The sequence below is a fragment of the Taeniopygia guttata genome, chromosome 4A (genome assembly GCF_048771995.1).
Source record: "Taeniopygia guttata chromosome 4A, bTaeGut7.mat, whole genome shotgun sequence".
Taxonomy (NCBI): Eukaryota; Metazoa; Chordata; class Aves; order Passeriformes; family Estrildidae; genus Taeniopygia; species Taeniopygia guttata.
The window spans coordinates 11145038-11157414 of NC_133029.1; the positions used below are offsets into that span (position 1 = coordinate 11145038).

At 44.6% G+C, this 12377-nt stretch overlaps 1 protein-coding gene across 2 annotated transcripts in view; it reads right to left on the reverse strand.

Moving 5' to 3' along the window:
• Positions 1–1182: 1182 nt before the first annotated feature.
• Positions 1183–12377, reverse strand: part of COL4A6 (collagen type IV alpha 6 chain) — a 110270-nt gene continuing 99075 nt past the window's right edge. For both annotated transcript variants that reach the window (XM_030272304.4, XM_072929146.1), the window contains 17 exons: positions 12186–12329; positions 11827–11952; positions 11332–11513; positions 10999–11062; positions 10432–10506; positions 9971–10078; positions 9137–9244; positions 8661–8732; positions 7265–7390; positions 6801–6917; positions 6466–6627; positions 5464–5562; positions 5048–5194; positions 4586–4702; positions 3714–3905; positions 3193–3479; positions 1183–2604 (listed from right to left, as the gene is read on the reverse strand). In XM_030272304.4, coding sequence (XP_030128164.4) covers positions 2344–2604; positions 3193–3479; positions 3714–3905; positions 4586–4702; positions 5048–5194; positions 5464–5562; positions 6466–6627; positions 6801–6917; positions 7265–7390; positions 8661–8732; positions 9137–9244; positions 9971–10078; positions 10432–10506; positions 10999–11062; positions 11332–11513; positions 11827–11952; positions 12186–12329 — 2387 coding nt within the window. In that variant the 3' untranslated portion in view covers positions 1183–2343. The remainder of the gene's footprint in view (positions 2605–3192; positions 3480–3713; positions 3906–4585; positions 4703–5047; positions 5195–5463; positions 5563–6465; positions 6628–6800; positions 6918–7264; positions 7391–8660; positions 8733–9136; positions 9245–9970; positions 10079–10431; positions 10507–10998; positions 11063–11331; positions 11514–11826; positions 11953–12185; positions 12330–12377) is intronic.

The following is a 12377-nucleotide window of genomic DNA, read 5'->3' on the forward strand; positions in this document are numbered from 1 at the left end:
TGGTTTGGAAACTAAACATGTAGGAAAAATATCCTTTTCTTCCCCTCTCTATGGATTAGCTGCTCAGATTTAGGTTTTATTTTAAACAAAGTATTTCTTCTTCATTAATATATGATGTTACTGTGCTTATGACATCAGTTGCAGCCCTCTCCTCTCCCCAGACAAAAAATTAAAATAAGCCCTTGTTCTGAAATGCTGAGACTTGAGCAGTACCTGCTTAAAAAATAAATAAAATACCCTCATGGAATACCAGGTGCTTATTCCCCAAGCCACCCTTAGCCTCTTCAGAGAGGAGCCTGAGCCTTGCAGAGCTCTTGAAGGATTCTGGTTAGGGGTAAACAGCTGGATGGAAATGGGGCTGATGGCAGAGCAGCTGGTGATTGGAATTCCTGTTCCCTGCACCTGACAGGAACTGGATGGAAGCTCGGACAGGGACAGCAGTGGAGCTGGTTACTTCCAGAGAAGCAGCTCTCTAAAGACAGTGGTGCTTAAAATGCATAAAGCTCTGGTCCTGGGGAATAAATGAATTGTGCTTGCATGTGTCATGTTCAAAAATAAAGCTGAGTCACTGCAGATAAAAGACCTAACCAACCAGACTCTGTAGCACCACGGGAACCCCGTGGCTGAAAATGTCACTGTACTTTGTTAGTTATCTGCATGATTTTTCAGATGTCTTGAGCTTTGCTCTGTGCACACAAATGTTTTAAAGCTGCATGTGCATAACCCAGGATGTAAATCCAACATGATCTGTCTGTGCCAGGACAGCTAGGAAGTAGACTGGATATCCTGCAGGAAAGGACTGCTGCTCAGGAGTGCTAAAATGCCTTAAAGATATTTGCAAAATACACCCAAAGCAGTTGCTGCTCTTTCACAATTTGGACTAAGTGAGATGAAAGACTACATTGTTCTTCAACTTCCCTGTTCATCTCTGTGTGGTTTAACTCCAGGACTTGGAGAGCTCTGACCTCCATCTATGAAGATAATAATGTGTTATGGAAATAACACTTTCATCTTTACTGATTATCATCTGCTTAGAATAATGTTTCAGTCATGCACTAATAATAATATTCAGAATAATTTTATTCTAAAGATTTTTAAGCAAAGGGGACAGTGTATTTGCAAGGCACTCCTTGGAAATGTCCTGGAATGTCAATAGACAAGGATTTCACACACTTTGCTCCAGAGAGGGTAATGGTAATAAGTTTAGTCCTACTGAATGAATTAATTATAGGTATAACCATACCTTTTGTCATGGATATCCCCTAAAATATACAAGGAAAATCCAATTAGTGGCACTTCTCTTTAATTACGCCCTGAAGGAAAGTTAACAGTGCATACAGTAGAGATACAATTTTTTAAACATACAGCAATAAAGCCCAGAGGAAGCAGTATACAACACATGGTGACTGCAGGAGTAAAAAATGTACATCCCATAGCTGCTTACTCCTGTATCTACATAAGCTTGTATGCCATCTAGTAAAGGCTCTACTTTTCAAACACACACTGCTTGAATAATAAGCTTGAAAATAAGTGTGCCAAAGCTGCCTCAGAAAGGAAATTTATGTTCATAGTAATAAAATGTTGGCTAATACAAGTATGGCTGCAAGGAGATAAGACAGACCTTGAAGCCAACAGACCTGGAATATATTTCAATAGAAAGCAATGAAAAATGGCAGAGGTGTTTTGGATTTATCTTCACATGAAAAATTGCATTAAGGTCAGCTGTGGATAGCAGGCTTGATTAGAACTGGTTGCCTGTCACTGGAGGGAAGAATGTTCCATCTGTGTAATAAGCAAAGCAAATCATTCCTTTTTCAATTTTACTAAAATCCATTATCAACCATTAGTGCATAGTTGCCAAGTCACCCAGCATATCCTGATAAATTTTAGCTAGTTCTGTGTTTCACAGGAGAATGAGTCTCCACTCCCTTACACCAGACCAAATACTGTTTGCAAAGACACTAATTAAGCATAGCTTAGGCAAAGTCTCTGGGTGACGAGTGGATGTGCCTTGGACAGAGGAGTGGTACGAGGTGTCAGCTGCTCTTCAGTCTGAGTAAGGAACTCACTGAGACTTTCTGAGGTAGCCAAAAAGGAGGGGGAAAAAAATCTTCAAAGTAAAAACATAGCACCATGTTTCATTTAAAAAATGGCTTCAGAACACTGGTCTTTCCCTCCTCTGCGCACAAATTCCTGGACTTGAAACTTGATTTTTGTAGAGTTCTGGCTGTCTTGATTCACCCATCAAACACACACAAAAGAGGTTTGTGAATTTACCCTTCTCCAGTCAGTGATGTCTAATGTGGGGTAACAAAGACCGTTCCCGTAACTGCGTTTTTGTTCCTACAAGTTCTTCATGCACACCTGGCAGCGGCTGACACGAGTCCGAAGCTGCCCTGCTTTCAGAGTCTCTGAGGGAGGAGCGCTGACAAACTGCTGCTCCTGCTCCACCGTGGTCAGCCAGAAGCTGTACTTGTTGGCAAAGTAGTGGCACGTTCCCCGAGCACCGTTGCACTCGATGAATGGAGTAGCTCGGAAATCCTCCAGGCAGGAGCCAGGCGAGACAAGGGACTGGCCTCCGCCTTCCGCCCCTGCCGCAGTGTGCTGAAATAAAGACGGCAAGTTGAGTCAGATCAAAGGAACAGAAGGAGGTAAACAGTAACCAAAATTATACCCTGGCTATGTGTATCTGTCTCTTGAGTTGGGGCTAGAAGGCAAAGAGGAAAGGAACATACTTAGGCTGAATATGCAGGCCTGGAATAATGGAAAACCAGCTTTTCACTTGAAAGTTGGGAAAGTTTGGAAACAATAATGCTGACATGTTTTTCTAATAATCTTACACTAATAAGCTTCTAGGAGAGTGCAATGGAAAACTTTTTCCACTGAGAAAGAGGATTATGTCAATACTGTAGCTGAATTACTGTTTCCACATTTAAAGGTTTACAGAACAAACATCCGTGGTGATACAGAACTTAGGCAGCAGTGTTACCACCAAAACTGATCAGGGCAGGTGCTAAACAGAGCAAACTCAGAGCTACAGCAACTCAGGTGATGAAGAAATGCACTGAGGCAAGAAGAGGCAGGGTTCCAGGTTCCTGTAAGTAACTCACACAACACAGTCTCAGTGACCTCATTAGAGAGGAGAGATGGAAACGTTTGAAGCTGCCTTTGCATTAGCAGTAGTAACCTTACCATAAGGAAGGAATATCCTATCCACAGGCTGCGCCAGCCCAGGGGACACTGTGGGATGGTGATGTCCTGGCTGTGCACAGCCACAGCCTGGGAAGGTGCCTCACACACAGAGCAGCGGCTGATGTACTGTGGGATCTGGACACTGTCCACGGGCATCATGGGGATGGGAGCAGTAGTGGACAGCCAGTAGGACTTGTCATTTCGGCTGGCATAGTAGCACACTTCATTGATGTTGCAGTAAATAAAAGGCATGGTGCTGAAGCGAGGCAAACATGAGCCAGCAAAACCTGGAAAAATGAGAGAAGTAGTCATACCAAGCACCTGCCAAACACTCCAAGTCCTACACACCAACATTCAGCAATGAGGATGGCACGAGTGACACAAGTGACCGCTCCCAGTGCAGATCTGCCCAAGCCAACTGCCACCAGCTCCACTACAGCCCTCTGCACTGCCCCAGGATGGCTTTTTAAATGTAATTTTTAACTGTGTAGTTCATTCTTGAGAGAATTCTGTCAACTCACCCAGATCCTGGTTGTGTGCCTTCTCCTGCCCCTCCACATACAACAAGCTGTAGCCATCCCAGAGCTTGTTCATGCCTATGGGACACGGGGGGATCTGCTCTGACTGACTGTGCTTCACCAGAGTGTATCCAACGGCCGCGCTCCGGCCGGGCATTCCCGGCAAACCGAGGGGCCCCGGCTTCCCCGCAGCACCTAGGAAACAGAGGAGGAATCACTACTGCAGTGTGCACATCAGCTGGCTCTGTACCCCATCTGGCATTGCTTATGGCAGCCTTGTACAACGAGGAGCCCAAGCTAAATAGTTGTTATATGAATTACTAACAGCTCCAAAAGCAGCCATTTCATAGCACCACCCACCCACTCCCTTCCTCTTTTAGTTCTCTTTCTTTGCCCAACAACTCTGGTGCCTGTGTTAGGTACATCTCACAGTACAGCAGTTCTGAGGATCTCAAAGCACCACCCAAAGCCTCATTCATTCATTTTTGCTATAGCACTCTTCTTGATGATATTCCTCTTCTTTCTCACTGTGCCTTTCCTCTCCTGTCCAAGCCTCACAGCTATGGTTACTGTGAATACTTTTTAACTCTTCTAGATCTTCAGGATCATTCCCACATCCACAAAACATTAAAACCAAAAGGTGTTTATAATTGCACCTACAGAAACACCAGCTGTGACATCAACAAGGACATGTGAAAAAACTTTCCTCACTGAAGATTTAATTTCCTTCATTACAGATACAAAACACAATACCACAACCCCCTGGCTTTCCTAAGGTATTTGGGAGTAGGGGATGGTTTCTGCAGAAGCTTTAAGCAAACACAATTCTACTGTTTGCTTCTTTTTTATCTGTGCTCCCCAGATTATAAAATTACCTTCAAATCCCTGTGGTCCTGGGGCACCTGAAAGTCCTGGATCTCCAGCTATGCCAGGGGCTCCAGGTAAGCCATCACGTCCTTTCAAACCAGATCTTCCTGGCAAACCTTTGGGGCCTGAAATAAAATACAGTTATTAGTATCATTATTTCCTCATACTATTGCCTTGACTCCTGCAATCATATTCCAGAAGGGAAATAAGATGTCAGCAGCCACACCAAGAGCTCACTCTTCACCAGCTGTGCTAATAAACAGCCACCTCCAAAAGAGACTCCACCTGATCTGTTTGTCTGTAAAAGGATTACGAGGTGCAGCTGAGTATCACACATTATATATAATATTTGTATGCATTTTGATGGAATTATTTCCTTAATTAAAAAACCCTGTAAACATTCCTAATGCATTTTATAGTGGTTTTCTTCCAGAAGAATTTCATTTTGGTGATCTGAGTGTACTTCTTACCTGGTTTTCCAGCTGGACCATGGAATCCAGGATCTCCATCAAAGCCAGGAACACCATCAATTCCTGGCAGACCAGGTAATCCTGCAGGGGCTATGACTTCTTCTGGCTGTGGGGTTATTCCTGGAGGCCCTGGTCTGCCAGGAAGACCTGCACATGGGGCAAAGGATGTATAAGTACCCCACAAAAAACCATACAGATTTGATGTGAATCCTAACACAAAGGAGAGAAATGTGAAATTAAGACCATCTTTGCACATCACCACTGAGTATCTTGTAAAAAGTATGTCAAGCTCTAACTTATTCAGTCTCTAAGAAATCAAGAGTCTCCCAAACAAGCCCATCAAGGGAGTTCTGCAGTCACCCCCAGTCCAAACCAGGTACTATAAACAACAGCTTTTTAAATCCTCCAGCACTCACCTCGCTGGCCCATTTCACCTTTCAGCCCAGCATAACCAGGATCCCCTGGAGGCCCATCTTTACCTGGCATCCCCATTAGGCCAGGCTCACCTCTTGCACCTGCAAAGACACACAGTTAAGACTGGGCCTAAGCACTAATTCTGACCCACAGCTGTGGCTCTCACTGATGGCAGCAAGAGCACAGGGGCTCTGAGATGGAGGGAACCACAGCCCTCAAGGCAGTCTGTGCCCAATTTCACATTCCACAAGGGCTGCAGAGCCTCAAGACGAGAATTTCCACTGCTACCTGACTGTACTTTATTGAAAGTACTCTTCCCCTTCCTTGGGTAGCCCAGGGACAGGGTTTGGAGAGCACACATCTTTACCCTTTGAAATCCATCTCTATGCACAGCACAGAGGGATGGGATCTGCCAGCCTACAAAGACAGCAGACAGCTGCTCATCTGGCAGTGGTTCTCCATCCTGCCCTGGCTTTTGAGTTGTGTGGTGTCTCTCAAACCTTGTTCTTGGAGTCCCTGTGTGCAGCTGCCCTCTGGCCTCCTTTCTAGAGACCAAAGAGAAATCAACATGATCCCTGCCTCAGCTCAGAACAACATCTCTGAACTCCTACAATCCTCTTAGCCTCTTGTTGAGACCTAAATCCACCACACTAATGCCTCTGAACATACAGGACAGCTGGGATGAAACAGCAACTCCAGTCCTCGCCTAGAGAGCACAAGTGGGTCAATAAGCACAGCAACATTGCAGGTGGACATCATCTACTCAAAAAAAAAAAAAACAAGCTAAGAGATAAAAAATAACTAGAGACACATTGAAAACACCTGGAGCTGGCCCCATTTTGCTGCTTTTGGAGTCAGCAGGTAAAATCTGCAGGAGCCAAATGGAAATAATGAGACATCAAATTCAGCTGAACGAGGAGGCCACACTAACCACCCAAAAACCATTCCTACTGTTAGGATGACAGCTGCCAAACCACTCCCAGATCCTTTCAAGGCAAGATTACCTTTGAATCCAGATGCTCCAGGGAGCCCAACTGGACCAGTGGGTCCCATGTCGCCTTTAATGCCTCGCAAGCCAAGAACACCAGGGAAACCTGGAGTCCCTGTGTCACCTTGGTCAGAAGCTGGGCCAGGGGGCCCCCGTGGTCCTGGAGGACCTGGAAAACCTAGAGACAACAGAGTTAATTGGCAAAATCTATTTCTGGGGCAAGGTAAATTCTGGAGCTATCCCCAGCATTTCTTTCTGTGTGGGGAAAGACTGGAGTCTCAGCCTCTCCAAGGCTGTGAGGTGCTGAATGGTACTGGTGCCACCGTGACAAAGCTTCCAAAGCACACACACCTGAACTCCCCTCAGTGCCTGGAACACCAGCATCGCCAGGCCTGCCCCGTATATCAGATGGAAGAGAAACTCCAGGTGTTCCTGGCAGGCCAGGCAGGCCCATAGGACCAGGGGGACCTAGAATAAGAAACACAAAGTGAGGGACAACCAAAGGTCTTCATGGATCTTCATGGACATTGACAGAAGCAGTGGCTGGGGAGCATTTATACTGAGGAGAACAAAGAGACATCTCACTGCAGGAGGGGAAACAACACATATTGTGCTGTTCAGGAGAGCTATAGATACTTTCAGAACTGTGCAACCAACTGTTTCTCAAAATACAGAGCAACATCAGATTTCACATTTGCCTGTTAAGCTTCTAACCACCTTTGAGGTATTAGGAATTGTCTTTGGTAGTTCTGCTGACCATGCAACCCGTTAACCTCGGCTGCAATACATCCTACTTTCAGAACACCAGTATTTACCTGTGTCTCCTGATGAGCCTTTTGGTCCAGGGAATCCTGCAGCTCCTCTTCCCAAGCCTGGAGAGCCTTCTTCACCCTTTGTACCTGGGAGGCCTGCAGGTCCTTTCAGTCCAGCTTCACTCAGACCTAATTAAACATGGTTAACAAATATAAGAGAGCCCATTCAAATTGCTGAATAGCAGTCAAATTATTACAGAAAACTAGTGGTGATTTAAAAACTAGCCATTTATTACTGTCTCTGCTGTTTTCAGTAGAGCAGCTGGAATTGGTGATTTGGTGCCTCACATGTTACTCTGGTTGTGCAGAGTGAATTTAAACAATCTGTGAGATGCTGAGAGAAAAGCATATGACTGTTCTGGTCTCCCCACAAGCTCTTGCACAAGAATGGGAACACAGCAGTCCTGTGACAGGATCTGCTGCCAGATGTATGCTGTGTCTCTCACTAGGACACACCAGACTCAAGCTGCTGGTCTTTAAATAACCTCGTGGGCTCCATGCTGCAACACAGGGAGGGAGTTCAGTTTGCACAGACTGCTGCAGAATGCACACAGGCACATGTGGTGCAGGGCAGAGGCTCCCTGAAAAGCTGCAGGGAGGTGTTCAGAATGCCACTCTGGAAAGAGTATACACTAAAAGCAGCTCTCTCAGGAAAATTGTGAGGGATCTATATGCTACAAATCATTACCTTCTGCTAATGTTTTAAACAAAGAAAACACAGGTATTGTTTGAGTTGTACACATGAAGTCTAGCCATTTTTATGCATAAAACAGCTGCCACAAATCTTAGGTGTTACTTTACAACATGACTGTAAACAAGACTTTTTGGTAAGGTCTTTCTTCACTTCTTTACTTTAGTAAAACCATGTTCACAAAACAAAATTGCATTCCATTTCATATGATTCAAAATTTGAAAAAATCCAGCAAAAGCTCCATAAAAGCAGAATCTGGAAACGAATAAAAGAAATCAGCTTCTGATTTTATTGATGCCTTCCTTGAGCTCCATATAATGGAGGGCTCTGAAAAGCAGTACAGAAACATTTCATTGCTAAGTCCAATTCAAAGCAAGCATTTGGTGCTGCCCTGCTCAAATCAAGCATCCATTAGAAAGAGTTTTATGATTTCATTCCATTAGTGTTCCAGAAGTGACACAATCCTTCAGGAATTCAAGGAGAACCATCACCAGAAAAGCCTCCTCAACTCCACAAGCTGCATCCTGTTCTTGCTGGCATTGGAGAAGAATTAGTTCATGCACTTTCAGTATCCTGAGGTCCTTCTTCAGGTCATAATTAAAGCCAGAACTGGGTGAAATAGGGGAATTTTGTGGGACACATTGCTCTCATGGTGGATCAGTTATATATTTCCCTAGCTATCACACTTCTACTACACGTTTCCTTTACCTGGTGTTCCAGGAGACCCTTTTGTGCCTGGCAAGCCATTCAGACCATTTAAACCTGGAAATCCATGAAAGCCTGAGGAGACATTGGGAACATATAAATGAGCAAATGGGCAAACAATCTAGTTAGGGGGAAATGCATAAGATGGCTCATGGGGAAGACAACACGTAAGAGAAACCTGACCCATGGGAGCACAGTACATAAAGCTGTAAAGGCTTCCTTCACACAAGTGCCCTTCACAGAAACTCTTCCCACTGCCCCCTGCAGAACACCTATTAGTGATTCAAACCAAGTGAAAGCCCCTCCTTTCCAACCCTTCCTCTGCTCATTCCCAGCAGCTGGTGCCTGCACAAGGTTGCCAAGAAGGAGCTCTTTCCCACGCACAGCTGGCCGGTCACACTCTGCCTGCCCGAGACACTTGGCCAAAATACTGCTTTTCTGACCTAAATTCTCCTTCCATGTGCAGATTGCACATCTACCTTTAGGTCCCGCTGTTCCACGAGCTCCAGGGAATCCAACAGATCCTGGCTGTCCTGGGGGTCCTGGTGGGCCAGGGGTTCCTCTCAGCCCAGCATTTCCAGGGATTCCTAAAAGCAAGCAGAAAAATATTCCTGTACTACACATCATGACCAGGCTGAAACAGCTCACAGCTCCATCTTATAGCTTCTGTTCCTGCACTTAAGTCATAAGATGAGTGAATAAACTACTATTTAAATAAAGCAAAATCAGATCCAAATCTCTTCTCATGTCACCATTAGCATCACACTTATCAAACTATTAGATGGGGTTTTTTTTAATCATAGCAGTGACATTCTTCATCATCCACTAAGTAACACATGAACAGTTCACACACAAATAGATAATTAAATTGTTTTTGCAAATAAAACATTTCAATAACAACTTTCACTGTTCTTCAACCTTCGATCTTGATTTACATTTGGGAATCTACCTGCTAATTACCCCACAACCCAAAGACACTTGTAGGAATTTGTCTGGGTAGGTTTGGCTCTAGAGAGGGAACAGACAAAAACGTTGCAATGAAAGAGGTGTAAAGAAGCTGCTACTGCTTTTATCTGAGATCTTCCCTATTTGTTAATGGGATTCCTTTGGGTTTCAGTGTTGCAGGATTCACCATATTTGACCAGCAGGACAAGGTGACACTTTACACTACTGCCAAAGAAAATTCCCGTTTTCTTGCCAAACTTCTTGTTTAAGCCTCAGCTGAGACAGACCAAACAGGGCTAAGGAAGCATCAAGGTGAGGTTGTCATAGTCACAACATGAGCTGCAGAACTTAGGTGCTCAGTCCAATACCTGCTGGGCCTTCTTGGCCAAGATCTCCTGGGCTGCCTTTGGGTCCATTCACCCCAGTGTTTCCTGGATAGCCTGGTTCACCCTTGAGTCCTTCTCTCCCCCTCTCTCCTAAAAGGATATAAAGATAAAGTCAAACTGGAGGAAGGCATGAAGAGGGTGAGAAACATGGTATGCTGAGGTTGCAGCACTTGTGTTTGCTCAGCCATTGCCTGGGCTCTGGGCTGGTCTCCCAGGGTGCCAATGACAACGCAAGTTCACTCCTCAAGAAGTGAAGTGAACCCAGCATTAGAACTGGGCTGGTCTCAGATGTGTTCATTATCATCCAGATTTGTGCCCATCTGGATTGCATACTCCTCAAATCTCACTTTCAGCATTACAAAAATACCCAAATGTGGCAATGTCAATCTGTTTAGTCTCTAGAATTTTGTGTTCTTGAAGTGAGCAACCAAGGCCTACTTTACCTGGAAACCCTGGGTCTCCTCTCTCTCCTTTTGGTCCAGCAATGCCAGGAACACCAACAGACTCTCCCCGTTCACCTGGAAAAGGAAGGAAAGGCCATCCTGTCATTGCCTGTGGACATCAGTTTACAGTGCTTGTTTAAGAAAATAAACCTTGTTATATTTCAAATTCATGGTGCAAACAAAGACAATAGTAAATAATGCACCTGAGTCTGACAATGCTTATACCCATCAATGGATGCAGATCCACTAATGCAAATGCACAAGATAGACATTTACAGGTAATTGCACAACATCCTGCACTTTTGACACGAGGAGATGAGAGAAAAGGATGCTTCTTGCACTGTACAACAGGCTTCACACAGTGCTGTGACCAAACTTTCAGAGGACTATAAGGTATTTAGGTTTGGTATAGGTCTTGTCTGAAAGAAGCCTCTTACAAGGGGATATGTATTAGAGCCAGTCACTGGAGAGCACTGGACACTTCCAAAACACTGCTTATTCCTTTGTGTCATTAATATTAGGACTGTATATAATGAAAGGCCATATACACTGTGAAAGATTTTTTACCCTTTGGACCAGGAAGGCCAATAGGTCCTGGGAATCCAAGTATTCCTGTGGTGCCATCTGAACCCTGAAAGAAACCAACCCAACCAAAATTAATCTTTGCTTTTTATTCTTGCTGTTCCAGCTTGGGTCATGTGGAATAACAGAACACAAAGGTGTAGGAAGAAATACTATGTATAATTCCATTTAATGGTATGAGCCAAACATAAACAATCTGGAAGTTTTGTAAGGAAAACTTTTGCCAGGTTCTGCTGCTGTGCTACAGGAGTATCAATTAGAACACAGGGTTTTCTAGAGAGCACCCAGAGAAATGATGACACTTAAGAAGGTATTTACCCTCTCTCCTGGCATTCCTGGAAATCCCATGATACCATGTGCACCCTTCTGTCCTGGCAGGCCAGGTTGTCCAGGTGGACCAGGAAAGCCTGGGTCACCTTGAAGACCTCTCTCTTTGCTTGGTGACCCAACTGGACCGGGGAAACCAGGCTGTCCACGGCTTCCTGAGATTCCTTTATCACCTGGGTAATACACAAGAGTGGAATTTCTTTCACTAATACAGACATCCAGCTCATTTGGGTCAGTCGACCTGTTACCCTAAACACCCTAAAGAGGAAGAAGGGATGGCATTACATCTACAGAACATAACTCCAAAGGAAAACCGTTTTCTCAAAATTCAGAACTGCCATATGCAAGTCTTGCTAGAATGGGAATGGTAGAACAGAAAACAGTAGCACTGCAGGCACTGCCAAAAAGACAGACCATGCTCCACTGATAACAAGCCCAGATACTGAACAACTGATACTGGCAACTAATTGCAGTGTTGTGAAATACCTCTAGGTCCCGGGAATCCTCCAAGTCCAGCTAATCCAGGATCTCCTTTGTCCCCTTTGATTTGCAGTGCCTGTTCTGAAGTCCCAAGAACAGGAAGACCAGGTGGACCTATATCACCTCTGTCACCTGAAGAAATAAAAAGTCATGACATCTTCTTGCAAAATAATGTAGCAGAGAAAAACAGAACTTCCATGTCTCTTGATGCAGATTCATGACTACTCTTTGGTAAGCAGGCCAAAGTATTGAAAAAATAGAAGATTACAATATTTAGAAGAATAATACCAGACACAGACATCTCAGAATTGCCTCCTAAGTCCCTTTGCTGCACAGCCAGCAAAAGTCACTCAGCTGTTTCTCACCTTTTTGACCTTGAAGTCCCACAACTCCTGGACTTCCTTTTCCTCCAGCTGTGCCAGGTGTTCCTTTAAACCCATTCACTCCAGGGACACCAGGAAGTCCTGGCATGCCAGGGAAACCAAGCAGGCCAGAAGACCCTTTCTCACCTGCAGAGAAAGGTTGAGAATCAAAAAGGAAATATCAGTCTGTCCTGG